This window comes from Osmerus eperlanus, chromosome 11, assembly GCF_963692335.1.
Source record: "Osmerus eperlanus chromosome 11, fOsmEpe2.1, whole genome shotgun sequence".
Classification (NCBI taxonomy): Eukaryota; Metazoa; Chordata; class Actinopteri; order Osmeriformes; family Osmeridae; genus Osmerus; species Osmerus eperlanus.
This window is the reverse complement of record NC_085028.1, coordinates 8685736-8708672: the sequence shown is the minus strand read 5'-3', so window position 1 is coordinate 8708672 and position 22937 is coordinate 8685736. Positions and strand designations below refer to the sequence as shown.

Below are 22937 nucleotides of genomic sequence, written 5' to 3'. Positions count from 1 at the left end.
TTGTGGATGGTCATTGAAACATCGCACTCACTGACAGTCTTGACAGACAATGATGAAGTATTGCAATGCTGTGGTGTCTATTGTTATTCTATCACTATCAGTTTTACACTGTGGTCATACCTCAAAAGGAATATTTAAAACTGCAACAGAAGACATAAATGACACAGCAAGTTGTCATGAAAACTACATGGTCATTCACATTGCAAAAGAACCATTTAAAAATTTGCAATTCACTATTTATGTCAAAGGTAGGTTGCAAGTAAGTAAATCACGAAATATGTATTTTTTACAAAAAAAAATTGAGATGTGGCTACCCACGCTAAATGGTTTGTAATTCAGATGAGCAAGGCAGGCACTTCAAAGCAACAGATATTGCTTTCCCTTGCCACTACTTCATTGATGAAACAAGCAGCTTCCTACTATTAGCTGTACCTTATTATGGCTGTCTCGTCAAAAGACAAGTAAGTTAAGAAACATACTTCCCTTGATTCCTCCTTAACTCTCCATCCCTGCTTTTTGTGCCCATGTCTCAGGTATTGTTTTGACTGAAATGTATTTATTCATTTATTTGAAATGTTTAGGGCAGTATTGCAAGTATGACCGTTGTCATCAAAGCTTTGGCAAAAGGGGGACAGGTAGAGATCAACAAGACAGTGCCTCTTATCTGCACCTTGACAACTGTTACCATTAAAGGTATCAATTTCACTCATGTTTTACAGAAGTTGCAGCAAGTAATATATTTAGCTTTAGTACATTTCATTTTTGTTTACATTTAGTTCTATGAGTTATCAGGAGCTTGTTACTGTTATCTTCAGAAAAAATCAACACAGTCGGAAATGCACCTCATAGACATTATCCAAAACATTGCGACAAGGATGGCTTTACCATTACCATCAACCAGAATGCCACTGTCCCACCTCTGAACCTGGACACAGTGCACATTGTGTCTCACCAAAGTCCCAGTTGCAAGCCCCAAACCAAGACTTCTGACTCTGTCACCTTCCGTTTCCCATTCACTTCCTGTGGCACTCAATTCTTGGTAAGTATAGTCCTGCAAATGGTACAGTTGCCCAACATAAATGGCCAAAATCTCACAATTCAGTTTCTGCAGTGACTTTTCCTTGTGGGATGTATTCTATCTTTTTCAGATGGATCACGAAAAAGTTATTTATTGGGTGAAAGTAGAAGCACAGCGACTTTTGATGCATAAACAAGAATCTACATTTCGCAATGCCCCTTTCAGGTATGAATTGGATGGTTGTTTTAAGTTATGACTAGAAAAACAAGGTAGGTGAGAAGTCCACAACATCTGATGCTTCAGCAGTTATAAGACCATGGTCAAATGGCAGACAAAGCCATTGCTTCTGTTGCTTCTAACATCCCTTTTCCATAGATTGACAGTGCGTTGCAGCTATGCCTTGACCAGAGTGTCCCAAATTGGGATGGAGGTCTACAGGGAGAGGGCCGAACAATCCTCAGCACTGAAAAGTGAAGGAATTCTTCGGGCTGAAATTAGGTTTGCTAAAGGTGTTTAGTTTTACATAAAGATCTGTCAATTAACATGGTGTGAGTTCAGAATATATTAGAGCACTATATCCCATTTTGTATAGTCCAGAAGTAATAAACTTGTATCAGTAGATCATCATGTGCTGTCTTTAGACTCCTCCTACAGTTCCTTCTACTCAAACAAAGACCTCCCAGTGAAGCTCAAGCTCGGGAAGCCAGTGTATGTGGAGGTGTTTCTTCTAAAATGTGAAGACAAGGAGCTAAAGCTCCGATTAGAAGATTGCTGGGCCACAACCAGTGAAGACCCACTTGACCAACGTAGATGGAACCTTCTGGTTAAAGGGTACGTCTGCAGAATAGAGTTTGATGTTACTGTATATTTGCTCTCATCAGCACATTTAATATACATTTTACAAAGCTCTGAGTAACTACATTTCCCTCTGTATTCAATGGCAGGTGTCCCTTTAGCGGTGACACCCACAGAACAGTGGTCCTACCAGTAGTCCCTAGTAAGATCATAAAGTATCCCTCTCATCACAAGTGGTTTATAGTCAAGCAGTTCGCTTTTGTGAAACCCAGTCAGTTCCAACAATTGGTAGGTGACATATGATGCCGATTTATCAGAGTAGATGTCAATGGTACAGAGCTGTCTTAACATTAAATTGACATTTTAATGCATAATCATTTGTGTATCAGGTATACTTCCATTGTGATGTAGAGGTCTGCAAAGAACATGACTGCTCAAAACCCTGCAACAGAAGTAAGTGAACTTTTGGGTAGAGTGGACTCCTAAACAATTAATATACAAGTTTCAGTTACATTTTTTAATATCTCAGAATTTTCAAATAGTCTAGATGTTGCCAAAATATCAAGTAGTTTTTTCCCTGTAGGCAGGCAGCGCTTGGAGAGGCAGAGAAAGACAGTTCAGAAGTATACCACTGTCTATTATGGACCTCTTGAACTAGTATTGTGAATTTGGGACAAAATTGACTTGATTGCTTTCCATAGTAGGCTATTATAATTTAAGAACTCCCAATGAGCTGTACATTATTCGATATAGTTGACTTTAATATGGCATACTTTGGCGATATCTGTACTACGTAATCCCCAATATCTTCTAAAACTGTTGGCATTAATTAAATGTTGTAATATTTTGCGCTATTAAACAGTATCTAATGAAACAATGACGTGTCTGACTTGTGTATTTAGGTAAGGTCACATGATCCGTATGTGTTGACCAATGAAAATCCCAAATGCCCTCTTGCGGAAGTGGCTCGCGATTCGTATTGTTGACGAACAAAACGTGAGGTAGAGTCAAATGGTTGGCATGGCTGGATGTTTTTATATTTAATATAAATGTAATGTTTCAGGCTGTCGTTTGTGCTTGTGACAAGTTGTTCAACCTTCCTCTTTTAGCCGTATCTAATTATCTAGATCAAGAAGTTGGGGTTAGTACCTCGCAATTGTATTCGAATTTACTATCTATTCAGAGCTATCATGTCTAAACGGACAAGGTGGGACTCCAAGAAAGAATTAAATGAATCGAAGAACTTGCCCATCTATCAGCATAAGTCAAAGCTAATACAAGCTGTCAAGGACAATTCGTTCTTAGTTGTCACTGGTGAGACCGGTAGTGGGAAAACGACACAACTTCCACAGTATTTGTATCAAGCAGGTAAGTTCAGCTCCAACTCAAAAACTGCATGGTAACGTAAGGTGTATTTACCTGCTGGTTACACGTGTATTAAACAGACGAATTTTTATGCGTATTTTGGATAACAAATACAGGTAATTAATTCATGACTGGAATGGATATTGGTGAACACCATTGTTTGATCCAAGTGATACTTAGTGACTCGCAAATGTTTAAATTTGTTGGTGATTTTTACCGTACAGGATTTTGTAGGGATGGTAAAATTGGCATAACTCAGCCGCGGAGAGTGGCAGCCATAACTGTGGCACAGAGGGTGTCCCAAGAGATGCAGTGCAGTCTGGGTAAAGAAGTGGGATACCAGGTGCGCTTTGACGACTGCACATCACAGGTAAGAGACTGTAGGAAGATGATGGAGACTAATCAGACTTGTAATGTGAGTCATTTGTGTGTATCTCTAAAGTGGTTGTGTGTTATAGGACACGGTGGTGAAGTACATGACGGATGGCTGTATGCTGAGGGAGATTTTGGCAAATCCCTGTATGTCGCAGTACAGCGTGGTAATACTGGATGAAGCCCACGAGAGGAGTCTGAACACAGTCAGTACCAGTTACTGGTACAACCTTATCCTGGGAAGCAAAAATGAATGTGCTGTCTTCCAAGTATAACATCTAACCGAGTCTTAAATAGAATAACAAACAAGTATTGCTCTGCAGTCAAGCAGTTGTGTATTGTGCCCGCAGGACATATTGCTAGGTCTCTTGAGGAAGACCCTCTCCCACCCTGACAAGGCATCCAGAGGGCGCTCCATCCCCTTGAAGGTTGTAGTTATGTCTGCCACCCTGGAGACAGAGAAGCTGTCTGACTTCCTGGGTCAGTGTCCTGTCTTCACCATACCTGGCCGGACCTTCCCTGTCACCTCCAAGTTTGGTTGTGCCATTGGACCGAAAGACTCTGAGAGCTCTGTCTATGTGAAAGAGGTAGGCTTTAGGCAGGCACTTTTTTGGGGCTGACTCGCATAAAATAAAGAATTTTGTCAAAAAGTATCTTAAATAGTTTTTCCTGTTCTAGATTCACTGATCTTCCCATCAACCTTGCTGTTTTTTTAATTTGACTGAAACAAGCTCATCTTCACTCTTGTAGGTTGTAAAGGTGGCACTAGATATACACACCAGTGAGATGGCTGGGGATATCCTTGTGTTTTTGACAGGTATGCTGTGGATTACGATATCAGGTTCTTATGGTACACTCGCGCTAGATGTCTCATCTTTGTTATTTGTTTAACAACAGGGCAGTCTGAGATTGAGAAGGCCTGTGACATACTGTATGAGAAGGCGGAGTCTATAAATTACCGTCACGATGTGCAGGACCGCACAGTGGAGGGCCTGCTCATCCTACCACTTTATGGATCCATGCCTACTGGTAAGTGTTGGAGGACTATTTTATTTACAACCCACGGAGGACATAGAAAAATGTAGGCCATCACGTTACAATATATATGGGGGGGGGGGGGCTAGAATATATATGTGTGGGGGGGGGGGGGGGGCTTGGCATGTCTTACTATTGTGCTGTATGATGTAATCTTGTGGGTTCCTATGTTCAAGATCAACAAAGACAGATATTCCAGCCTCCCCCACCGGGTATTAGAAAGTGTGTGGTGGCCACCAACATTGCAGCAACGTCTCTCACCATCAATGGAATAAAGTGAGTACATTTAGAGGCAACATGGACTGCTTTAGTTGATTTATTTAATATTCCATTTTATCTTGTGCAAAATGCTCTGCATCGGGGATATACAAGTACATGAATAGTGAACCGTTACCATATATTAGTAAATTTTCTCTGCAGGTACATTGTTGACAGCGGGTTTGTTAAACAACTCAATCACAACTCCAGGGTTGGCATGGATATTTTGGAAGTTGTGCCAATTTCAAAGTAAGTTGGAAAAGTAATTGTTGGTTTACATGTTGTTGTTTGGTAGTTACAGATGGTAGTTTGTGTCCAATTTCATATAAATTAGCATGGTTGTTGACATTTGGACCTTTTACTATTTGTGGTGTAGGAGTGAAGCTGAACAGAGAGCAGGAAGAGCCGGGAGGACCTCTGCCGGGAAATGCTTCCGGATCTACACTAAGGAATTCTGGGACAAGTGCATGCTGGACTACACAGTTCCAGAGATCCAAAGGACCAGTCTTACAGCTGTCATCCTCACTCTCAAATGCCTGGGAGTCCATGATGTTATTAGGTATACAGGTTTTCTACCTCAGAAATTGACTACATGCAAATGACTAAATGAAATAACTAAATGTAAATGTAATGTAAATTGTCCAATAGACATTGGTATATCCAAGGACATATTGTCCCTACTTTGGCTTTATTTATTTGTAAATTGAATCGATCTTAAGATAATGTTATGACTGGATTTGTCCCTCATAGGTTCCCTTTCTTGGACCGTCCAGAGGAGAGGTTTATCCTGGAGGCGCTGAAACAGCTTTTCCAGTGTGATGCAATTGACAGGTGAGCAACAGAAACCTCCTATTAAACATTATTTTATCTAAATGTTTTTACCTCGAAATCTAGTCTAATCTAGACTTGACTGCAGGAAATCAAAAAGGCCTCATACAGTGACAATTTAGTAATTATGCATTTTTATTGGTTCACTTGATTCTCTACAATGTCACATCCTCCACTCTCTTGTTTGTAGGAGAGGTAAGGTGACTCGGTTGGGGGAGTTGATGGTTGAGTTCCCCCTGCCCCCAGGTTTAACCCGTGCCTTGCTAAAAGCAGCCTCTCTTGGCTGCCAGGACCTCTTACTTCCTGTGGCCGCAATGTTGTCTGTAGAGAACATCTTCATCCGGCCAGGTAGGTATTTACCACAGTTTTAAAAACTGTAAAGTCTGAGCATTTATGCAGTCTTCAAACTAAACTTGACTCTTCAACAGTATATGGATATGCAGTACTATAGGACAGGTTTTAAGTCATAACTTTATCTGTTACAGAACCATGTACTTCACAACACTGTTTTCTTTCTTGTCTCAAAACTTACTGTGTTGCTTTGTTTTTGTGCCCCTGCAGGTCACCCAGAGAAGCAGAAGGAGGCTGATAAGAAGCACAGAAGGCTTGCAGCCAAGGCAGGCAGCTGTAACGATTTCACCCTGCTACTCAGTGTGTTTGAGAAGTGTAAATCCAGGTACATTTTAAGTCACAGGTGCTGTGGGGTTATGAGTTTTTTTTTCATGGGACTAGAGTTGGCAGGCTAACAGTGTCTGGCTTGTTGCATTTGTCTTAATAATGTAATTTTAATAATGTAATTTGTCATGTCATCATGTGTTGCAGTGACAACCCCTCAGCCTGGTGCAAAGATAACTGGATCCACTGGAGGGCGCTCAAGTCGTCCTTCAGCATAGAGACCCAGCTCAGGGAGATCCTGCTTCGACTCCAACAGGTATTCTTAAGTGTATCCCAACGTGGATTCACATATGAACTTGTTGTTTTTTATGACCCGGATTCATATCTTGAAACCATAGAAATGTAATTACACGACTGCATATCCATGGTAACAATCCTATAAACTAAAATGGGGAATGTGTGGATAAATGTATTGTGCTTGTTTGTACAGAAAAGCGATTTCCCCATGGAGACGTTTGATGGTAATAAGAGTGAGCTCTTCAGGCGATGCCTCTGCACTGGTTATTTCACCAATGTTGCCAGAAGGTACTATATATACCCAAATAAATGTAACTGTATATATATAATATTTACCAACAGGGCAGTCTGAGATTGAGAAGGCCCTGTTGTTAAAAATGTGTGTATATACACATCTAATTTTTTACCATATTCCTCTGTGAAACTTTCTCAAATATTTCCCTCGTCCTAGATCTGTTGGGAAGGTATTCTGCACCATGGATGGTCATGGATCCATGGTCCACATTCATCCTGCGTCATCTGTAAATAATTTGTTTATAAGTCTTCTCTATCATCAGAACTCTAATTGAATCAGATACAACTTTTATGTTCATGGATTATTGATAGGTTTTCCATTTTTGATCTGTGAGAGTCCCCAACTAAATACTCCATACTAAAGTATTTTATATTTTAACTGTAATTTTTAACATTTTGTATGTGGCTTCTAACCTTGTGTCCCAGCTCTTCGACCAAGAGGAGATGCTAGACTGGATCATCTTCCATGATGTTTTGGTCACTTCACGAATCTACGTTAGAACGGTGTGCCCCATCCGCTATGATTGGGTGAAAGACCTGCTGCCCAAACTGCATGAGGTAGATGTGTACGAGCTGAGCAGTGTTGCCAGAGAGGAGGTGACTGAAGAGGAGGTGGCCAAATGGGAGACCAAAGAAGCTGCTAAAAGACACATTGGTGAGAGACTCTAGTTATAGGTTAATCAGAACACTCTTAAGATAGTATTTAATCCTTTCTTGACAAAATATTCTAAAATTACTAATTTATTCTATTTACATTAGCATTTAAACCTTTTTGGATAGTGTATTTAGTTTACAAATGGTAACTTTCTATACATAAGTAGCAAGCCTCATTAAACATGAACATGTCCGTCTTCTCGTCAGAGGTGTCTGTTGAGGATACCTTGAAAAAACTGGAGAGACGTAATGATGAGGGCTCTGTAAGCGACGCCCGTGCACGGTACCTGCAGCGGAAACAAGAACGCCAGCAAAGCAAGGCACCATGAGGAAGAAGAGGCCCAAACCCTGTCCTTCCCTCAGCTGGAATGAGACCTAATCAAAGAACAGTAGTAGATTTAAATCTCAGGGTTTACAACCTCTAAAACTGCACAGGGAGGTTCTAAATGCATGTGTATGGAAAACATTAGAAATGTGAATTTTTGTATGTGTTAAAAATATGATTTTGTTTTTGCTTTAATATTTTTAGAAGCTAGCCTACAGTGTCAATATATGCCCATGTCGGGGAAGTTACTCAAAAACCAGAAACATGTAGGCCAACTATCATGAACCACTTACCATAACACATTGAGATTATTTTGTACATCTGTGTCCAAAATAAATGAGTGATATTTTAAAATACTATACTGTTTTTAATTTCTTCACGACGGACATAGCAGGTTGACTAGTGTTACAAATCTGAATTTTAGAACCTAGTAGAGTTCATATTGAGAGGAAGAAATGGGCCTCTGGCTTCCGAGATGACAAACTGAACTGACTACTGTGTACAGTTGTTCCTTTTCGTGCCGGAGGCCTCCTGTAAACGTCATATCCTGTTTGTGCGCGTGTGAGGTTACTGTTCTGTCTGGAGGTAGAGGGCCTGTGCTGGTGGGATATCAGAAGCTCCAGCTAAGCAGGCGACTAATGTTTGGAGAAAGGAACATAATTATACATGAAAAGAAAATAACGTGCATCTGAATTTTACATATTTTCTTTACATTCAAAAGGGCGACCATTTATTGTGCACTTAACCAACCTAACGTTTTGACTAACGTTAGCGAGCTAGTGCAACAACACGCCGCCGTTGTAGGAAGAAAAACAAGCTAAGCGGGCATTGTTTTTTTTAGAAGCTGTGTGTTCATTGGCAGAGCTCAATACACCGGCTTCGAGGATAAATAGTAAAGATCTTCATCTTACTTTATTCGGCCTGTAAAACAACAGCCCAAGAAGGTATCTGCCGTGGCTAAGATCAGGAGTAGTCGAGGTAAGGAGCTCGGTTTAAGCCCAGAAACTTGCTGCACCAACTAATGCGTGGCTAGCTATTACGTTAGCTAGTAGTACTTGCTATGCTAGCTAGCTTTAACGCCAATGTCAATTGACTAGCTAGCTAGGGTAGAATGTAGGTTATGTATCTAATGCTAGCTAGCAGAGTTTAACATGACTGTTTTCGTTTTCTGATAAACGCAAGGTAGCCCACCTTAAACCATATAACTACAGTAAAAAACACTGCCAGTTAAATAACTATCTAGGCACTACTGTACTACGGTACTGTATCTAGCGGGCTCATTTATGGCATGAATGACATCTCAACTTATTTAGCTACTAGTTAACGTATTAACACACGTAGCTTGGGCGATTGCTGAGGTGTTAGCTCTAACGTTACTGCAGTAAGAGTATCTTAGAGAAGCTTATCTATCTGGAAGGTAATTTCCTTCATTGATAATTAAATTGACCATTTATCTAAATACGCTGTTGCTGTGTATCTGAATTAAAATGACCTACTGCTGCTGGTACGTCGCAGGTGTATTGGACGGACTTGGCTATGGATCACTGTTTTTAGCGAGTACTAAAATAGAGCTACTGTTATCACATTAAGTTCCCTGCCGAAATTAACGGTAGCTAGTGTTTAGGTGTAGCATTAGTCCAACTTGAAACAAAGTTTCTAATCAACGACTGTTGGTGATGAATATGCCAGTGTTACTTATCAGGCAGTAACACCTGAGACGTCGCTAATGCTGGTTTGTGGATGCTCTATGGTGGTTAAGGTTTAAAAATGCAAATCACTGGGGTGTTTGTTGATTCACATGAATAAATAAAGTAACCGTCTTTGCATCTGCGGAGCTTCCACACACCTAACCTATCAAGGGATTTGTAATTTACAAAGTAGAGGGGGCGTACGTCTATTGATTTTCACCTTTGTAAACAATAGTCTAAACTTCAAATAGCAGCTTAGTCTTGTACTTTTCCACTTTGTTTTTTGTAAAAATATATATATATATATATATATAATATCAATAACATCTTCCCGACTTAGGCTAATTGTTCTAGTTTACGATTAGGCCTTGGTGACAAATTGCTATTTGATATTAGGCTACTTTAAAGCAGCCATATGATTTGTGGAGATATCTTACATTCCTCCTTTGTCTCTATTATGTATTTTACATGTTCATTAGGCATGTAGTAGTAGCAAGAAATAAGTAGTAGCAATAATTATGTCATTGGGTGTGTTACTTTATCAACCAATACCTTTTATTTATTTTTTATTGACCCAACCAAAGCTTACGGTTCCTCCTAGTAATTGGCCAGGCCACCCTAACCCTAACCATACCTTACGTAACAGGCAGTGAGCGCATCACAAGGTGAGGATTTTCAGCAGGGTAATCCAGTGGGGTGCCCATGGTGAACTGGGAGGTCTGCCCCGGGATGGCATGGTGGACTGCCAAGGCATAGGGTCAGACCGTGCTGCTCACTAGTGATAACCTGGCCCAGTTTATCATAACTCACAAAGCAAACCACTTATGGAATGAATAACGAGAATAACTCTTTGAATTATTCATGCTTATTACTAATGTACAGCATTGAAAAGTAGAGAATAGTGGATGTTTTGTGGTACCTGCTAATGTTTTGATATCTCTGGTTTGCCTTTAGGTATTGTGTTGACGCCCAGTCGGCGCCCTAAACCGATACTGCATCATCTCCCCTACCTCTCACCCACTCCCCTCTGTTTCCCCTCCCTCCACCATAATCCCACCCTGAACCCCATCAAGCATCTGGACCAGCATGAATGAAATCAGTGTGGTGAGAGAGGGCTGGCTCCAAAAGAGAGGTGAGCTCTACTTTTTGTGCACTGTCACGTCCGTCTGCTTTACTCAGAACTGGTCAAACATAAACCCAATGCACATTCTATCGCTCTCCTCCCCTCGTCTCTTGCCACTGCCCTAACTGCCCCCTCCCTCCCCTTATTTGTTTACAGGAGAGTACATTAAGACATGGAGGCCTCGGTACTTCATCCTGAAGAGCGACGGGTCATTCATTGGCTACAAAGAGAAGCCTGAGGTGTCCGACCACAGCTTGCCACCCCTCAACAACTTCTCTGTCGCAGGTCTGTGTTTTCGTTCAAATGGAATGCCGCTTTTGAGGTGCAGGTGTTTTTGACGCCATTTGAAAAGAGGAGCGCTGTGAATGTTATTTTCCTAAAACCTGATTTTTCTCAAATAAAAGGAAGAGATCACTTTCACAACTGTCCACCTTCTACATTTGAGCTCCATCTCAAAGAATAACTCTGTAAACCCATTTTTTGAACAGTTGCTTTTTTTTGTGCCGCGTGTGCAGAGTGCCAGCTGATGAAGACCGAGCGGCCCAGGCCCAACACATTTGTCATCCGCTGCCTCCAATGGACCACAGTGATTGAGAGGACCTTCCACGTGGACAGTAACGAGGAGAGGTAAGAACGCCTCAGACAGTTATGTTCTCCATGTCTCCTTCTCAAAGCTCTTTTAGGAGTAGGTCTTATGACATCTTGCCTTTAAATATTTCATTCCGATGTGCTCTTAGGGAAGCCATGATCCTTTTTCAAAATAAAGGATAGAAAACAAAAGCCTGGTTCTGGTGCTTCATATATTTCTATGTTACAGATCAGGAGTATCGAGGTGTGTAATGGACCTGCTTGCAAATCACATTAACACCAGCTCAGTTTTTGCTCCCATTTCTGTGCGCTAGCTCTAACAATTAGCAAACTGCCTCAACTGCAAATGCCTCAATCCAATAAGAATGCAGACTTGCGTCGCCTTCTGCATCACTGAGACCTAAAATTGAAATCCCCTAAAATCCAATTTGATTGCTTTAACTGAGTGGCTCAATGTCTTGCTGTTTCCTCCCCTTCATCCAGGGAAGAATGGATGCGGGTGATCCAGGCGGTGGCAAATGGACTAAAGACACGGGAGGAGGAGGAGCCAATGGATATCAAGTTTGGTTTCCCTAGTGACAGCAGCGGCATGGAGGAGATGGAGGTTGCCATTTCCAAGTCTCGTTCCAAAGTGGTCAGTATTGTTGTCTCTATGCTTGGTCTTTAAGCCGTGCAAGCTGTGGCCTTTGTCCTGATTCTACTCTTTAGTCTGAGCCATACCCTCCCACATTCTCCACGGTTTCTGTCCCTCCAGACTATGAGTGACTTTGACTACCTGAAGCTGCTGGGTAAGGGGACCTTTGGCAAAGTTATTCTAGTCAAGGAGAAGGCCACAGGGATGTACTACGCCATGAAAATCCTCCGCAAGGAAGTCATAATAGCCAAGGTGAGCATTGCTAATGTAGCTTGAGTACTTCTCTCAGGCAGTGTGGTAATGAAGCCAAAGTCACCCACTTAACGTGATCAGTTTTATAGTATACATGGGCAGTCCCTTTTCTTGATTTGTATTGTGTGTTTCATCAGGATGAGGTAGCTCACACAGTCACGGAGAGCAGAGTTCTACAGAACACCAGACATCCCTTCCTGACAGTAAGTTACCTAAATAGCAAGTGAACTACCTCAGGACATGAAAAGTGACCACTCTTGCATTGAAGTTGTCATGGGGTCAAAATGTACAAAGTTTTTTTTTATTCTGTCCCTCACAGACACTGAAATATGCTTTCCAAACACATGACCGGCTCTGCTTTGTTATGGAGTATGCAAACGGAGGAGAGGTAAGCACACACACACCACCTCATCATGTCTGTATAATAATGTACATGGACGTTAGCACATTAACCCCCCACCCTTCTTCCTGCAGCTGTTTTTCCACTTATCCCGGGACCGTGTGTTCACAGAAGACAGGGCACGCTTCTATGGAGCAGAGATTGTGTCAGCCCTGGAGTACTTGCACTCACGAGACGTGGTCTACAGGGATCTCAAGGTAGCACCACCATTGCGTGCAACAGTTGAACAAACTCCCAGTAATTACATAGCTTGCATATAACATCAACACAATAGCCTTCACACTTAAGCAGATATTTTCTTTACTATTGCTCAGTGTTTCGCCAAACGATGATGAATTTTCGAAACAGACTTATGTTAAATGTGCATTCTGTTAGGTTTAGGCCCTGTGTGTGGTCCTGCTGTGCCGGCTGTTTTCTTCTGTGTGGTCATTCTTTCCTCATGTTGTCTGATTTAGCTGGAAAATCTAATGCTGGACAAAGACGGACACATAAAGATCACAGATTTTGGACTTTGTAAAGAGGGCATCACGGACGGTGCCACGATGAAGACTTTCTGTGGAACTCCAGAGTACTTGGCCCCCGAGGTAACCAACATCCAGACACAAGCACAGTAGAGGGTAGTGCACTCTCCTCCACTTGTCAATAATTCTCTATTCTAGAAATGAACTGGGGGAAAAAAAACTTTCCACCTGGAAAGTAAATGATTATCAACCAGAATAGGCAGACATTGTTTACATTGCAACAGAGGCAGTTATGCAATGCCTTTCATCTAATTCAATCTCTAAACGTCATTCTATTTCAAGGTTTGATTGCTTTCCTAAATTCCTTACATGTATCCTTTCAAAAAGGTATTGATGGTGACCTTTCCTCCCAACTCCCCTTTCTTCAAAAGTGTTTTGATAAGGAACAACAATTGAAGCTGAAAGATAATGATATCCACCTTTTGAATGTTTATCTTCCGTATAGCTACCATTAAGCTGCTTCTTTCTTCCCAAGCTTCGTCCAACCATCTCTTTTCTCCCCCTGTTCTTGCCCAGGTCCTAGAAGACAATGACTATGGTCGAGCCGTGGACTGGTGGGGTCTAGGTGTGGTCATGTACGAGATGATGTGCGGTCGCCTGCCTTTCTACAACCAGGACCATGAGCGATTGTTTGAGCTCATCCTCATGGAAGAGATCCGCTTCCCTAAAAACCTGGCCCCAGAGGCCAAGGCTCTGCTGGCAGGCCTGCTGAAGAAGGACCCCAAGCAGAGGTGTGTGTGTGTTTGCGAATGGCGGTAATAGCTGTGTGTGTCTAGATATAGGCGTAAGTGTGTGTGTGTATCTGTGTGGTGATGCCCCATTGTTACTGAGCTAGTGAAACAATTAGCTATGTGATAGACACAGACATGGACTCTTAGAAGCATTTTAATATTACTATACTATAACATATAGTATCCCCAACCTTTGTTCTTCTGGAAAAAATCCCACAAATCTCTGTTTCTCACAGTTCGTTCTCCTGAGTGAAAGAGTGGCAGGGTTACTACTATGGAAAACAGCTCTTGTGGGTATATAGACGCCCAATTTCTTTTCTTCCCCCAATTAGATTTTTTTTCCGGCTGTTTCCGACATAATTTATTTTAAAATGACTTTGCTCTTCTATTTTAATGTGCTGTCTATGTGCACAACCTTAACCCTACTGAAGGGAATTGTGAAGCCAATGACAACATGTAATACTCACAGGCTTGGAGGCGGGCCAGACGATGCCAAAGACGTGATGACCCACAAATTCTTCACCTCTATCAACTGGCAAGACGTGGTTGAACGGAAGGTGAGTAGCTACTTTGAGAGCACCTGTGGCTGAGGTGAGGAGTCAGGGCTGACAGGGCGCAGTGCCAATGAGTAAGTCCAATAGTAACACAACTACTTGAGGCATTCCTTCCTCAAATAGTGACATATATATCAGTGCTAGAGCGTTTGACTCAAGAGTGTAAAAGCATGCTAAATTAATACAGTGTGATTATTATTATTTTTATTACATTAAATCCACTCAAGGTGTCTGTCTAGTACAAAGTGCCACTCAGTAAACCTACTGGAACTGGTTAAGCGCACTCCTCAGTAGAAATCTTGTGATAGAATCCATTTACCTTTCCATTTGGAGACCCATGGAATGTTGTTTTGTTGTTGCAAAGGTGACTCGTTTTACAACTGCGTCTAGAAAGTAACGGTTGTTAGGTTTGGGTGGTTTATACTCACCCAGAAATACATGTGTGTGCCCCCCCCCTCTCACTGCACAGCTGGTTCCTCCTTTCAAGCCCCAGGTGACGTCAGAGACGGACACGCGCTACTTTGATGATGAGTTCACAGCACAGACCATCACTGTAACACCGCCAGACAAGTGTGAGTTAGAACTTGTGTGTGCGCACAAGGGCTGTTTCTTGTCATGGCATGCATGACTGCACTCCACTGTTACGGTTCCACACTTTTAATGTTGTGTGAGCCCGTGACTCTGAATGATGTTGTGCTATCCTGTAATGACCAGATACATCGATACATCGTATCTGCTCGTTTGTGTACTGAACTTCCTTTCTCCGTCTCTCGTTATCCAGATGACAGCTTAGATGCAGAAGACTCAGACCAGCGCACGCACTTCCCTCAATTCTCTTACTCAGCCAGCATACGGGAGTGACCCCCCCCCTCTCTCTCTCTCACACACACACACAGGCAGGCAGGTTATCATGCGCTCACAAAACACAATTGCACTGCTAGGGAATGGGATGACACGCATACAAATCGCACAAGACACACTCATTCCCTTTGTCTCTCACCCATTCACCCACTCTCTCTCTCACACACACATACACCCACTCTCTCTCTCACACACACACAAACACCTACATACACACGAATACAGGTGCTGATAGATCCATGTGAAAACATGGATCCTAGAGCATGACATTTCTGAAAGCACGCAATGAATGACTGACCTCAGCAGGTCCTATGTGACCAGACTGGCAGCCTCTTGTCCATGCAGGTTTCTCTTGTCTTACCAATGGGGCTGGCCATAGCTTTGCCTGCAGGACCCCTGCCACACTACACTGGGCACCACGTCAAAGCAGTGAAAACACCTCACCTACCCCCTTCCCACCAATGCAAACCTAGTTCTGGTTCTGGGCTGTTGCCAGTGCCGGTTCACAGATGGTTCAGCTTGCGAACCGGTTTGCTTTTCCATGGGCTAGAGAGCCACGTCAACGTCATCAATGTATACGTCTCTGCTTTCCCAGCAACTATAGCGCCAACTTAAAACACAACAACGGTGGGCTCCATTGTTTCTTTACAAGTGTTGCTAAAACCTACATTGACATCGAAACCTGAGTGGTCCAACGCATTTGTGCTGCTCGTCGCAATTGCTATGGTCAGCAATTACGATATTTGTATCATAATATGCTGTTGCTGAAGCCAAAGTAGAAGCACAATCAATGTAAGTTCTTTGCTGAAGCCCTGTTTTTTTGTTATTTTATTTTATTTAGTTGGTCATGATAATCCTGCCCCCATCCCCTAACGTAAGTAAAGAAGTTAAAGAGTTGGTGTCATTCTGGAACCAGTTTTCCTGGCCGGGATCCAGTTCTTTTGCTGTCCTAAATGCAAAGAACCGGTTCTAGATCGGGCACCGGCTCCGAACCGGCCCTCAAACTGCCTTGGTGGAGAAGGGGTAACCATAAACGGGTTAATGCCAGCAAAGAAAACACCTCACCACCAGCTGACCGCATGCCACACCAACAAATATACTCAAACTGACACAAATACATCAGTACTCTCTTAGAAAAAACACAGTTCTGAGTAGAGAAACAATTATGTAGACTTACATTGGGGATTTTAACAAAAAAAAAAATAATATTTGGGGGATGAAAAAATATATATTTTTAACAAAAATTTCCTTTGATTGTTACGGTTTTAAAAGCCATATTTCTGCAATTTTTACAAGTGCTCTTTCTGGAACTTGCTGTTACAAATCGTGTTGGACTGTTCATACAGGGAAGATAAGGTGGGGAGAGGGAAGGGATAAGAAAAGGTGTTAAACCTCTAGGAGGGTAGCCATTTCTCTGCTTGCACTGTGTATGTGAATGAATGTGTGTAAGAGGGTAAATGTTTGTATGTAGAAGTGTGCCAGAGAATGTATGAACAACCATTTGAATCTACAACATCTTATCATGTCTGTTTGTACAAATGCATATATGTTTTTGATTCCACATATTGGCAAAGTGGAGGAGGAGAGGACACTACACAGCAGTCTATGAGTTTTAAAGGGAAAAGAGGGCTAAACCTGTAGCTCAAGTGACCAACTTGTTTTTTTTCCGAGGCTTATTTCCCTAGTGGTTATAACACTTGAGAAGGGAGGAGGAAGACTAGGAGGCTCCACTCTATATCAATTACTTTAACCCCCTTCAAATCCCTATGTGCATTCCCTTCGGAGGGCTAAGTGGATTTGTCAGGTTATAAGCAACATGGTGGTAATTACAAACAATTCCAGCCAAACAGAGGGCAAACAGGCAGTATTTATCATTTTGCTTAGATTTGGGACGGGCCAAGAAGCTACCAGTTTTCTGTCTAGAGACCAGTCTAGATGCTGCAGCTTTTAATGTCAAAGTTCCGTAGCTGTCACTCCCTCCCAGAGCAGGAATATCCTAATAGCTGTCAAATCATTCAATAATTTGTTAGCAATTAATTATTCTGGGATGTATTGATGAAATGGGATTTATGAGCAATTGATTGTTTCCTGCATTTTAAGAATGAAAACGGTTAAATCATGGATTAGTGATTGTAATGATGCCCAATTCTACTGACTGGAAAACTAACACATAAATTCTTCCACTATCATGTTTTAGGGTCCTTTTGGTATGTATGCTATTTGTTCTTAATTATTTGCATACATCATTTACAAGGTATTTTGTGAGGATTATACAGGCCAAGGCCACCCTTGTACCTGAGCGTGTGAGCCCTTTCAAGTTGGCAGATAGGGAAATGGTTGTACAGAGACAACCATCATATTCCACTGCCAAGTGTTTGGACAAAATTCTGAAATGCCTTCTTTTGAATAGATACTGCACCTAAGCAACCACCTTGCGACCACCTTATTGTTTTTTTGTTTTTCATTTTATTTTTGATTAATTTGTTTTGCTCCCTTTTTGTCCACCTATTCCTTAAACCTCGGAAGACTTAAATGTCTTTTAAGTATATATATTATATAAAAAATATATATTAAAACATTTCAAAACATTGTTTTCCTTTGGCTTTAGTTATTCATGTAGACCATGCCATTGTGTATGTGTGAGAGAAGAGTGAGTGAAGACGTGATTGACGCTAGCAAGTTAGGAGTGGATCACTGCAGAGAGCCCATAGCAGTAGAACTTAGTAAATAAACGGAGTACTAAGGGTTTCCTCGTAGGCTTACAACTTTTTTGTTCCTTAACCTGAGTAAAGAAGTCAGATCGAACGGCAATCACCTGCAACCCTCACAGTACTCATCTCATCACTGGCTGAGGCCTACATTCAGGCCTGGGGTTCACCTTCGGAAACGGCAGGACCGGATTTCAAGACGCCCCTTTGTTGGACTGAGTCTCACTTTGCCTTCAATCTAATGATGGCCACTTGGGGAGGGTGAAGACCTTTTATAAAGTTGGCAGTAAAGCTATATGCTGTAACTGTTTCTGTTTTTTGTCTAGAGTATTACATGCAAACAAGCATCTTTGCACCTCTAATTTAGGCTGACATTTACATTTAATATCACACACAAACACACTCACAGGCTTGTAAATACCAAATAAGGCTTGAAAATGAATGCAGCATTGGTAGAAAAGTCAGCTGCTTGGTAGAATTTGATTTGTAGCTTGACCCTAATTAACTTGCTTCTCTATATTTTGAATGTGATCAACAGTCACGAATGTCATATCTAAATACTGATGTACCAAGAAAAACTTGCTGTTGAGTAGATAGAGGTGGAACGGGTGGAGGAAAGCTTCTGGGGGGAAGGCTATGTCCTGGTAGACAGTTTCAGCCTCCTGCAAGACTTTACTAAGTAGCAGGTTATGCCTGCTACAGTATGTATTGTAGCCTAAAATATTTGCAATGACTTTGCGCCAGTAAAGAGTTTTACTGAATTAAACTTTGTCTCTATTGTGGTTATTTGTTGATCTGTTTTGTATCTGCATTGTTACGCCGGTGGGGCCCCATGTTGTGCAGTGGGTGCCCTTTAATTTTTTTTGCCCTTGCCCTTCGAAAAGCCCGATTCCGCCACTGGTTGACGCCCTCTTCCTCTGAGCTGTCAATTTGCTATTTTGCCTCAATCGTTGCCTCTTGTACTTAAATGCCTGACTCTTCCATGGTTCTGTTTTTAACTAATCTTTGCCTCACTGTGAACCATGTACACTGCATAAAGCTGGTGAAACAAAAAGTTGACCCTTTCTCGTTGTTCACAACAAGAAACAAACAAAAAATAATAATAATTAATGAGGAAAACATTACACTGCTCTGAAAACATTCAGCATATCCACTGCTTACAATTATAGTATATTTACACGTTGACATGCGTATTTTCTTTTTCAGAAAATAATGTGAGCTTTTGAAATGAGAATTGTTGACATGGTCATACCCCCACGCTTGATCAAACCTCTTAATATTAGAAAGCAAGTTTAAGTGGCTTGGTCCAAAGTTACCAACCCTAAACTATTGTACGCTAGAGTGGACACAAATGGTGTCCATGGTGTCAGAAGGCTAAGTAACTTTAAGAATAAGAGGGCGTTCTGAAGTTTTGGTGGAGATATCGTATCTCATTACTGTCCCTCCGTTTGGTTAGCCACTTTTAATGCATTTTTCCCACACCCCAATTAGTCAACCACGTGTGTTTATTTGCTGACATTTAAACACTAATGGCGACTTCTCAAATCTCTCGAGCCGTCGTTCCTCGTGGATAAGTAGCTGCAGAGCCTGTCTGGTAAACTCGCCATCTCCGGCTTCGAACATTCTGCGATTCAATGCTTCTGTTGGACTTACACAAGAAGGTGAGCTGTTTTGATGGTGGCATGCAGTGTACCAATACGTTTTCGAAGCCTGAACTTGAAAACGCCTGCAGGTGTTGGCCTTCCACCAGTTTAAATAGCCCGCTGTTTAAGTCAATTTAAAGTATTCTTATAGGTTCCAACTATGCATAACAGGATCATTGTTGACAAAGTTACTGTATATAATTTCATTTTGTTAAGCTTGGACATGATGCTAAGTTATGTTCTTATTTCCAACAACATTGAAGGAAGTAAGCTGGAGCCATTTGGCTTGATTAGGAATGGATGAGTTCTGTTATGTCTGGTTCGATGTTTACTGTCCTATTTTCAGGCGGAGGAGAGGCGTGCCCCACTGAGAACTTGGGCCAATGCATGTCCACCCAAACAACGCTGCCAGCAGCACCAGCAGCAGGAAGGAGAGGAGCCCAGGGGGTCCTACTGTAAGAGTGAGCCACAGCACAGATGGGTATGCCCCCTCAACTTCTGCCTCCGTCTGGCTTTCTCCCCCTTCCATTTCCTCCTCCACTGTCAGTTTATTCAAGCTGTGATGGCTTACATACTGATCTTCTCACGTATGCTTATGTGTAATGGAGTCCATGTGTCCCGGTTGGTTTGCTGTTGATTGAAGTCTTTTTATGTTGTATCAATTTGCTTTGTGTGTGGTCTTCAGGCAAAAAGGTTACCTGTGTCGACAGACGATGGCATCATCATAGGCTATCATGAGGATGACAGCCTCACCCGCTCAGGTTAATCCTCATCCCCTGCATGTGTTTCCAGTACATGGTTGGAAAAATTGGTTATCAGTTTTATCTTATTGATTTTGTTGGTATGTGGGGTCCTCATTTGCATAGATTTCACACACAAAATACAAATGGTAATGGAAGGCTCCTCCTTGTTTGTCCCAGATGGGTGTGCCGCGGAGGCTGTGCTGGTGTACCTGCATGGCCTCCAGGGCCTTCACAGCCTGCGAGCACTGGTTCCTGGGCTGCTGCGCTGTGAGATTGAGCAGGCCATGGTGAAGTTGGGCCTTATCTATGACAAGTCCTATGCCTGGGACATCTTTTCTGACATGATGGTAAGCAGCTGTAACCCTTGCCAAGTCTGCACAGTAGCTCCTTTGAAGCTGCTCTATATTGCAGTCGGTTAAAGATGAGGTCACTAGTCATCATTTTCAAAGCAATAGCATTGCCACTTTTTATTGAGAGGTGAGAAGAATGTACTAGTTTGTGCACTTTGGAGTATTGCAAGAATTTCTTATGGAGACCCAGCTGGATATTTTTGGTGTGTGTGTGTAAAAGTGTTCCCATTAAGTCTTTACTGTCCATTTCCAGCGAAGTCAACTGCGCTACACATTCCCCAGCGCAGACCTCCCCCAACCTTTCACGGACAACACCCGTGCCATCCTGGTAGACTGGCTCATCCAGGTGCATGTAAGTGGTCTGCTTTTCGCTTTATAAAGGAAAATGTGGCGTTACTGTGGTAGGCAGCTATATATGTCAACTTGAGGTCTTACACTAGATCACTAATTTGTGAAACTAAAAGTAAGCTGCCCTGTTTGAAGACAGAAGGACATTTGAAAAAGCAAGAGTGGCTGCCTTGCCTTATGTTACAGTGCTCTTACAAGAGTCAGGATGTTTTCGTTCTCCGGTCTGTCCAGGACGTGTTCCACTTCTCAGAGGAGACCCTCTACCTATCCATACACCTCCTCAACCGTGCCCTCCGCCAGATGAAGGTATCCACTTCCAACCTGCAGCTCTTGGGTCTGGTCTGCCTCTTCCTAGCAGGCAAGAAGGAGGAGAGTCTTCTACCTGAGGTACTTTATGGAAGACCATTTGAATTAGTTTAATACTTTTTCTACATTGTGATGGGTGCTGATGAGTCTAGATTCTCTTAGCTTGAGGATGATTCTTTGAACTATCCTTGGTAGAATGAAAGTGTTGTTTGAAGCCTCTTTTTCTAAATCATTAAGATCTGACCCTGTGCCCTCGTCTAAAATGCTATTGGCTACAGTGGGTGACGAAAGGATGTTGTATACCATTTAGATGTCGGCTGTATCCTCCAACTAAGCCTAGTCCCAGTTCATCCAGCTGTTGGGTGTTCACCTCTTCAGGTGTCAGAGCTGTGTTACCTCATGGAGAACAGCTACACCAAGCGACAGCTGCTGCGTATGGAGCGTCGTGTCCTCTGTGAGCTCAGGTTTGACCTGTCTCACTGCCCCCCTCTGCACTTCCTCCTACTCACAGCCTCTGTTGCCCGCTGTTGCACTAAGGTGAGTCATCTTGCAGATAAAACAAATTATAATAATAAATCTGAACTTGAATTTGACACTGTACCTCTGTTATCCTAGGTGGTTTGCATGGCCCGTTACCTGCTGGAGCTCTCTCTGCTGGAGGGCCAGTGCGTGGTGTTCCTGCCTGCCCAGTTGGCAGGTGCTTCCCTCTGTCTAGCCCGCAGAGTACTGCAAGAACCCCCCACCCCAGAAGGAGAGACTGCCTGGTGCATTGCCTCCAGTATAAACATGGGCAGGTGTGTAAGGGTTTGAGTGATGAGTCTTAAATGAGCACACTTGACGACAGTTTGTCAGAAAAATCCAGAAACGCTTAGTGGTTAGTTAACACTTCAACACAATACATAATTTCTTTCCCCCATTGATGCGTTGTGGGTTTTTGTCCCCTTCAGAGGTTGTTGTTGACGTTTACCTATCCTGCGAGTTGAATGATTTTGTCCAATTACTTGGACCCTTCCCTCTTTTTTCCAAGTGAGACCACCCTCCTGAAGATCATGCACATCCAGGCGAGGGCTGCAGCCCGTGCCCATAGCAGAGAAACGCGTGCCACCTTCATCAAATTCTCCACTGCAGAGACCATGCATGTCAGCAGCCACCCTGCTCTGCAGAGTGGCCCCAGTCTGCTGGGGCTGCTCTCTGAACATGCATGACGCCTGCTGTTCTTTAAGGGAGAAAGGTTGAGTTTGAAGGATAAGACTTGAGTGTCAGGACTCTTTCAATCTGTTCATAATGAACTTTTGCCTGGCCTGTTGATGCAGGATCACAGGAGTACATAAGGCACAGAGAAGGGAGTGAGGAAAAAATGAGGGCTGTTCAGTCAAACTGTGATTGGCTGGACTGGGCACCTGAGCTTGGCTGGCTGGCAATACAGATGCAAACTGTCAGTATGTTCTTATTAGGCAGTTGATGGTTTTGGATGGGGTTGGTTGTCATTTTTTACCCTTGTCATTTAAATGTGAGCGCTCTATGTAAAAGTAATCTACATTTTTAATGTAAAAATAAAAAGTTAATGTATGTTGCTAAACGTTTTGTGGTGTTTCTTGCCTATTAAATTGCACGAAAACAATTACATTGTG

At 42.4% G+C, this 22937-nt stretch overlaps 4 protein-coding genes and 1 long non-coding RNA gene across 9 annotated transcripts; 4 read left to right on the top strand and 1 right to left on the bottom strand.

The window, feature by feature from the left end:
• The first annotated feature begins 30 nt into the window (after positions 1-30).
• On the top strand, positions 31-2679 carry LOC134029181 (zona pellucida sperm-binding protein 4-like). 2 transcript variants are annotated; one of them, XM_062473204.1, is made up of 10 exons: positions 31-248; positions 340-461; positions 582-693; positions 816-1039; positions 1149-1243; positions 1394-1527; positions 1660-1849; positions 1963-2101; positions 2203-2266; positions 2397-2679. In XM_062473204.1, the coding sequence occupies exons 1-10, from the start codon at positions 50-52 to the stop codon at positions 2477-2479; spliced, it is 1362 nt and encodes a 453-aa protein (XP_062329188.1). In that variant the 5' UTR covers positions 31-49; the 3' UTR covers positions 2480-2679. The 2 variants fall into 2 exon arrangements, with proteins under 2 accessions (XP_062329188.1, XP_062329189.1); XM_062473205.1 differs by having other exon boundaries at positions 31-259.
• Positions 2680-2762: 83 nt separating this feature from the next.
• On the top strand, positions 2763-8215 carry dhx40 (DEAH (Asp-Glu-Ala-His) box polypeptide 40). 2 transcript variants are annotated; one of them, XM_062473902.1, is made up of 17 exons: positions 2763-3181; positions 3403-3548; positions 3637-3819; positions 3901-4137; positions 4301-4367; positions 4448-4579; positions 4762-4861; positions 5006-5092; positions 5220-5402; positions 5594-5674; positions 5862-6019; positions 6233-6347; positions 6494-6602; positions 6777-6871; positions 7035-7104; positions 7304-7532; positions 7739-8215. In XM_062473902.1, exons 1-17 carry the CDS (start codon positions 3004-3006, stop codon positions 7858-7860), a joined length of 2292 nt encoding a protein of 763 aa, XP_062329886.1. In that variant the 5' UTR covers positions 2763-3003; the 3' UTR covers positions 7861-8215. The 2 variants fall into 2 exon arrangements, with proteins under 2 accessions (XP_062329886.1, XP_062329887.1); XM_062473903.1 differs by having other exon boundaries at positions 2765-3181; positions 3637-3756.
• On the bottom strand, positions 6469-7431 carry LOC134029646 (uncharacterized). The gene is made up of 3 exons (XR_009931660.1): positions 7292-7431; positions 6991-7102; positions 6469-6671 (listed from the first exon to the last, which is right to left on the bottom strand). It is a non-coding gene; the product is annotated as an uncharacterized LOC134029646 (long non-coding RNA).
• Positions 8216-8373: 158 nt separating the features above from the next.
• On the top strand, positions 8374-17798 carry akt2 (v-akt murine thymoma viral oncogene homolog 2). 2 transcript variants are annotated; one of them, XM_062473905.1, is made up of 14 exons: positions 8374-8834; positions 10618-10676; positions 10824-10952; positions 11183-11294; positions 11739-11889; positions 12010-12141; positions 12279-12344; positions 12461-12529; positions 12616-12738; positions 12997-13125; positions 13579-13793; positions 14263-14350; positions 14817-14919; positions 15129-17798. In XM_062473905.1, exons 2-14 carry the CDS (start codon positions 10631-10633, stop codon positions 15206-15208), a joined length of 1443 nt encoding a protein of 480 aa, XP_062329889.1. In that variant the 5' UTR covers positions 8374-8834; positions 10618-10630; the 3' UTR covers positions 15209-17798. The 2 variants fall into 2 exon arrangements, with proteins under 2 accessions (XP_062329889.1, XP_062329890.1); XM_062473906.1 differs by lacking the exon at positions 8374-8834 and having other exon boundaries at positions 10505-10676.
• A 1625-nt stretch (positions 17799-19423) lies between these two features.
• On the top strand, positions 19424-22879 carry ccnp (cyclin P). Of its 2 annotated transcripts, none has more exons than XM_062473048.1 (9): positions 19424-19577; positions 19906-20040; positions 20245-20320; positions 20480-20649; positions 20906-21004; positions 21232-21387; positions 21685-21843; positions 21922-22100; positions 22334-22879. In XM_062473048.1, exons 1-9 carry the CDS (start codon positions 19551-19553, stop codon positions 22509-22511), a joined length of 1179 nt encoding a protein of 392 aa, XP_062329032.1. In that variant the 5' UTR covers positions 19424-19550; the 3' UTR covers positions 22512-22879. The 2 variants fall into 2 exon arrangements, with proteins under 2 accessions (XP_062329032.1, XP_062329031.1); XM_062473047.1 differs by having other exon boundaries at positions 21187-21387.
• The last annotated feature ends 58 nt before the right edge of the window (positions 22880-22937 follow it).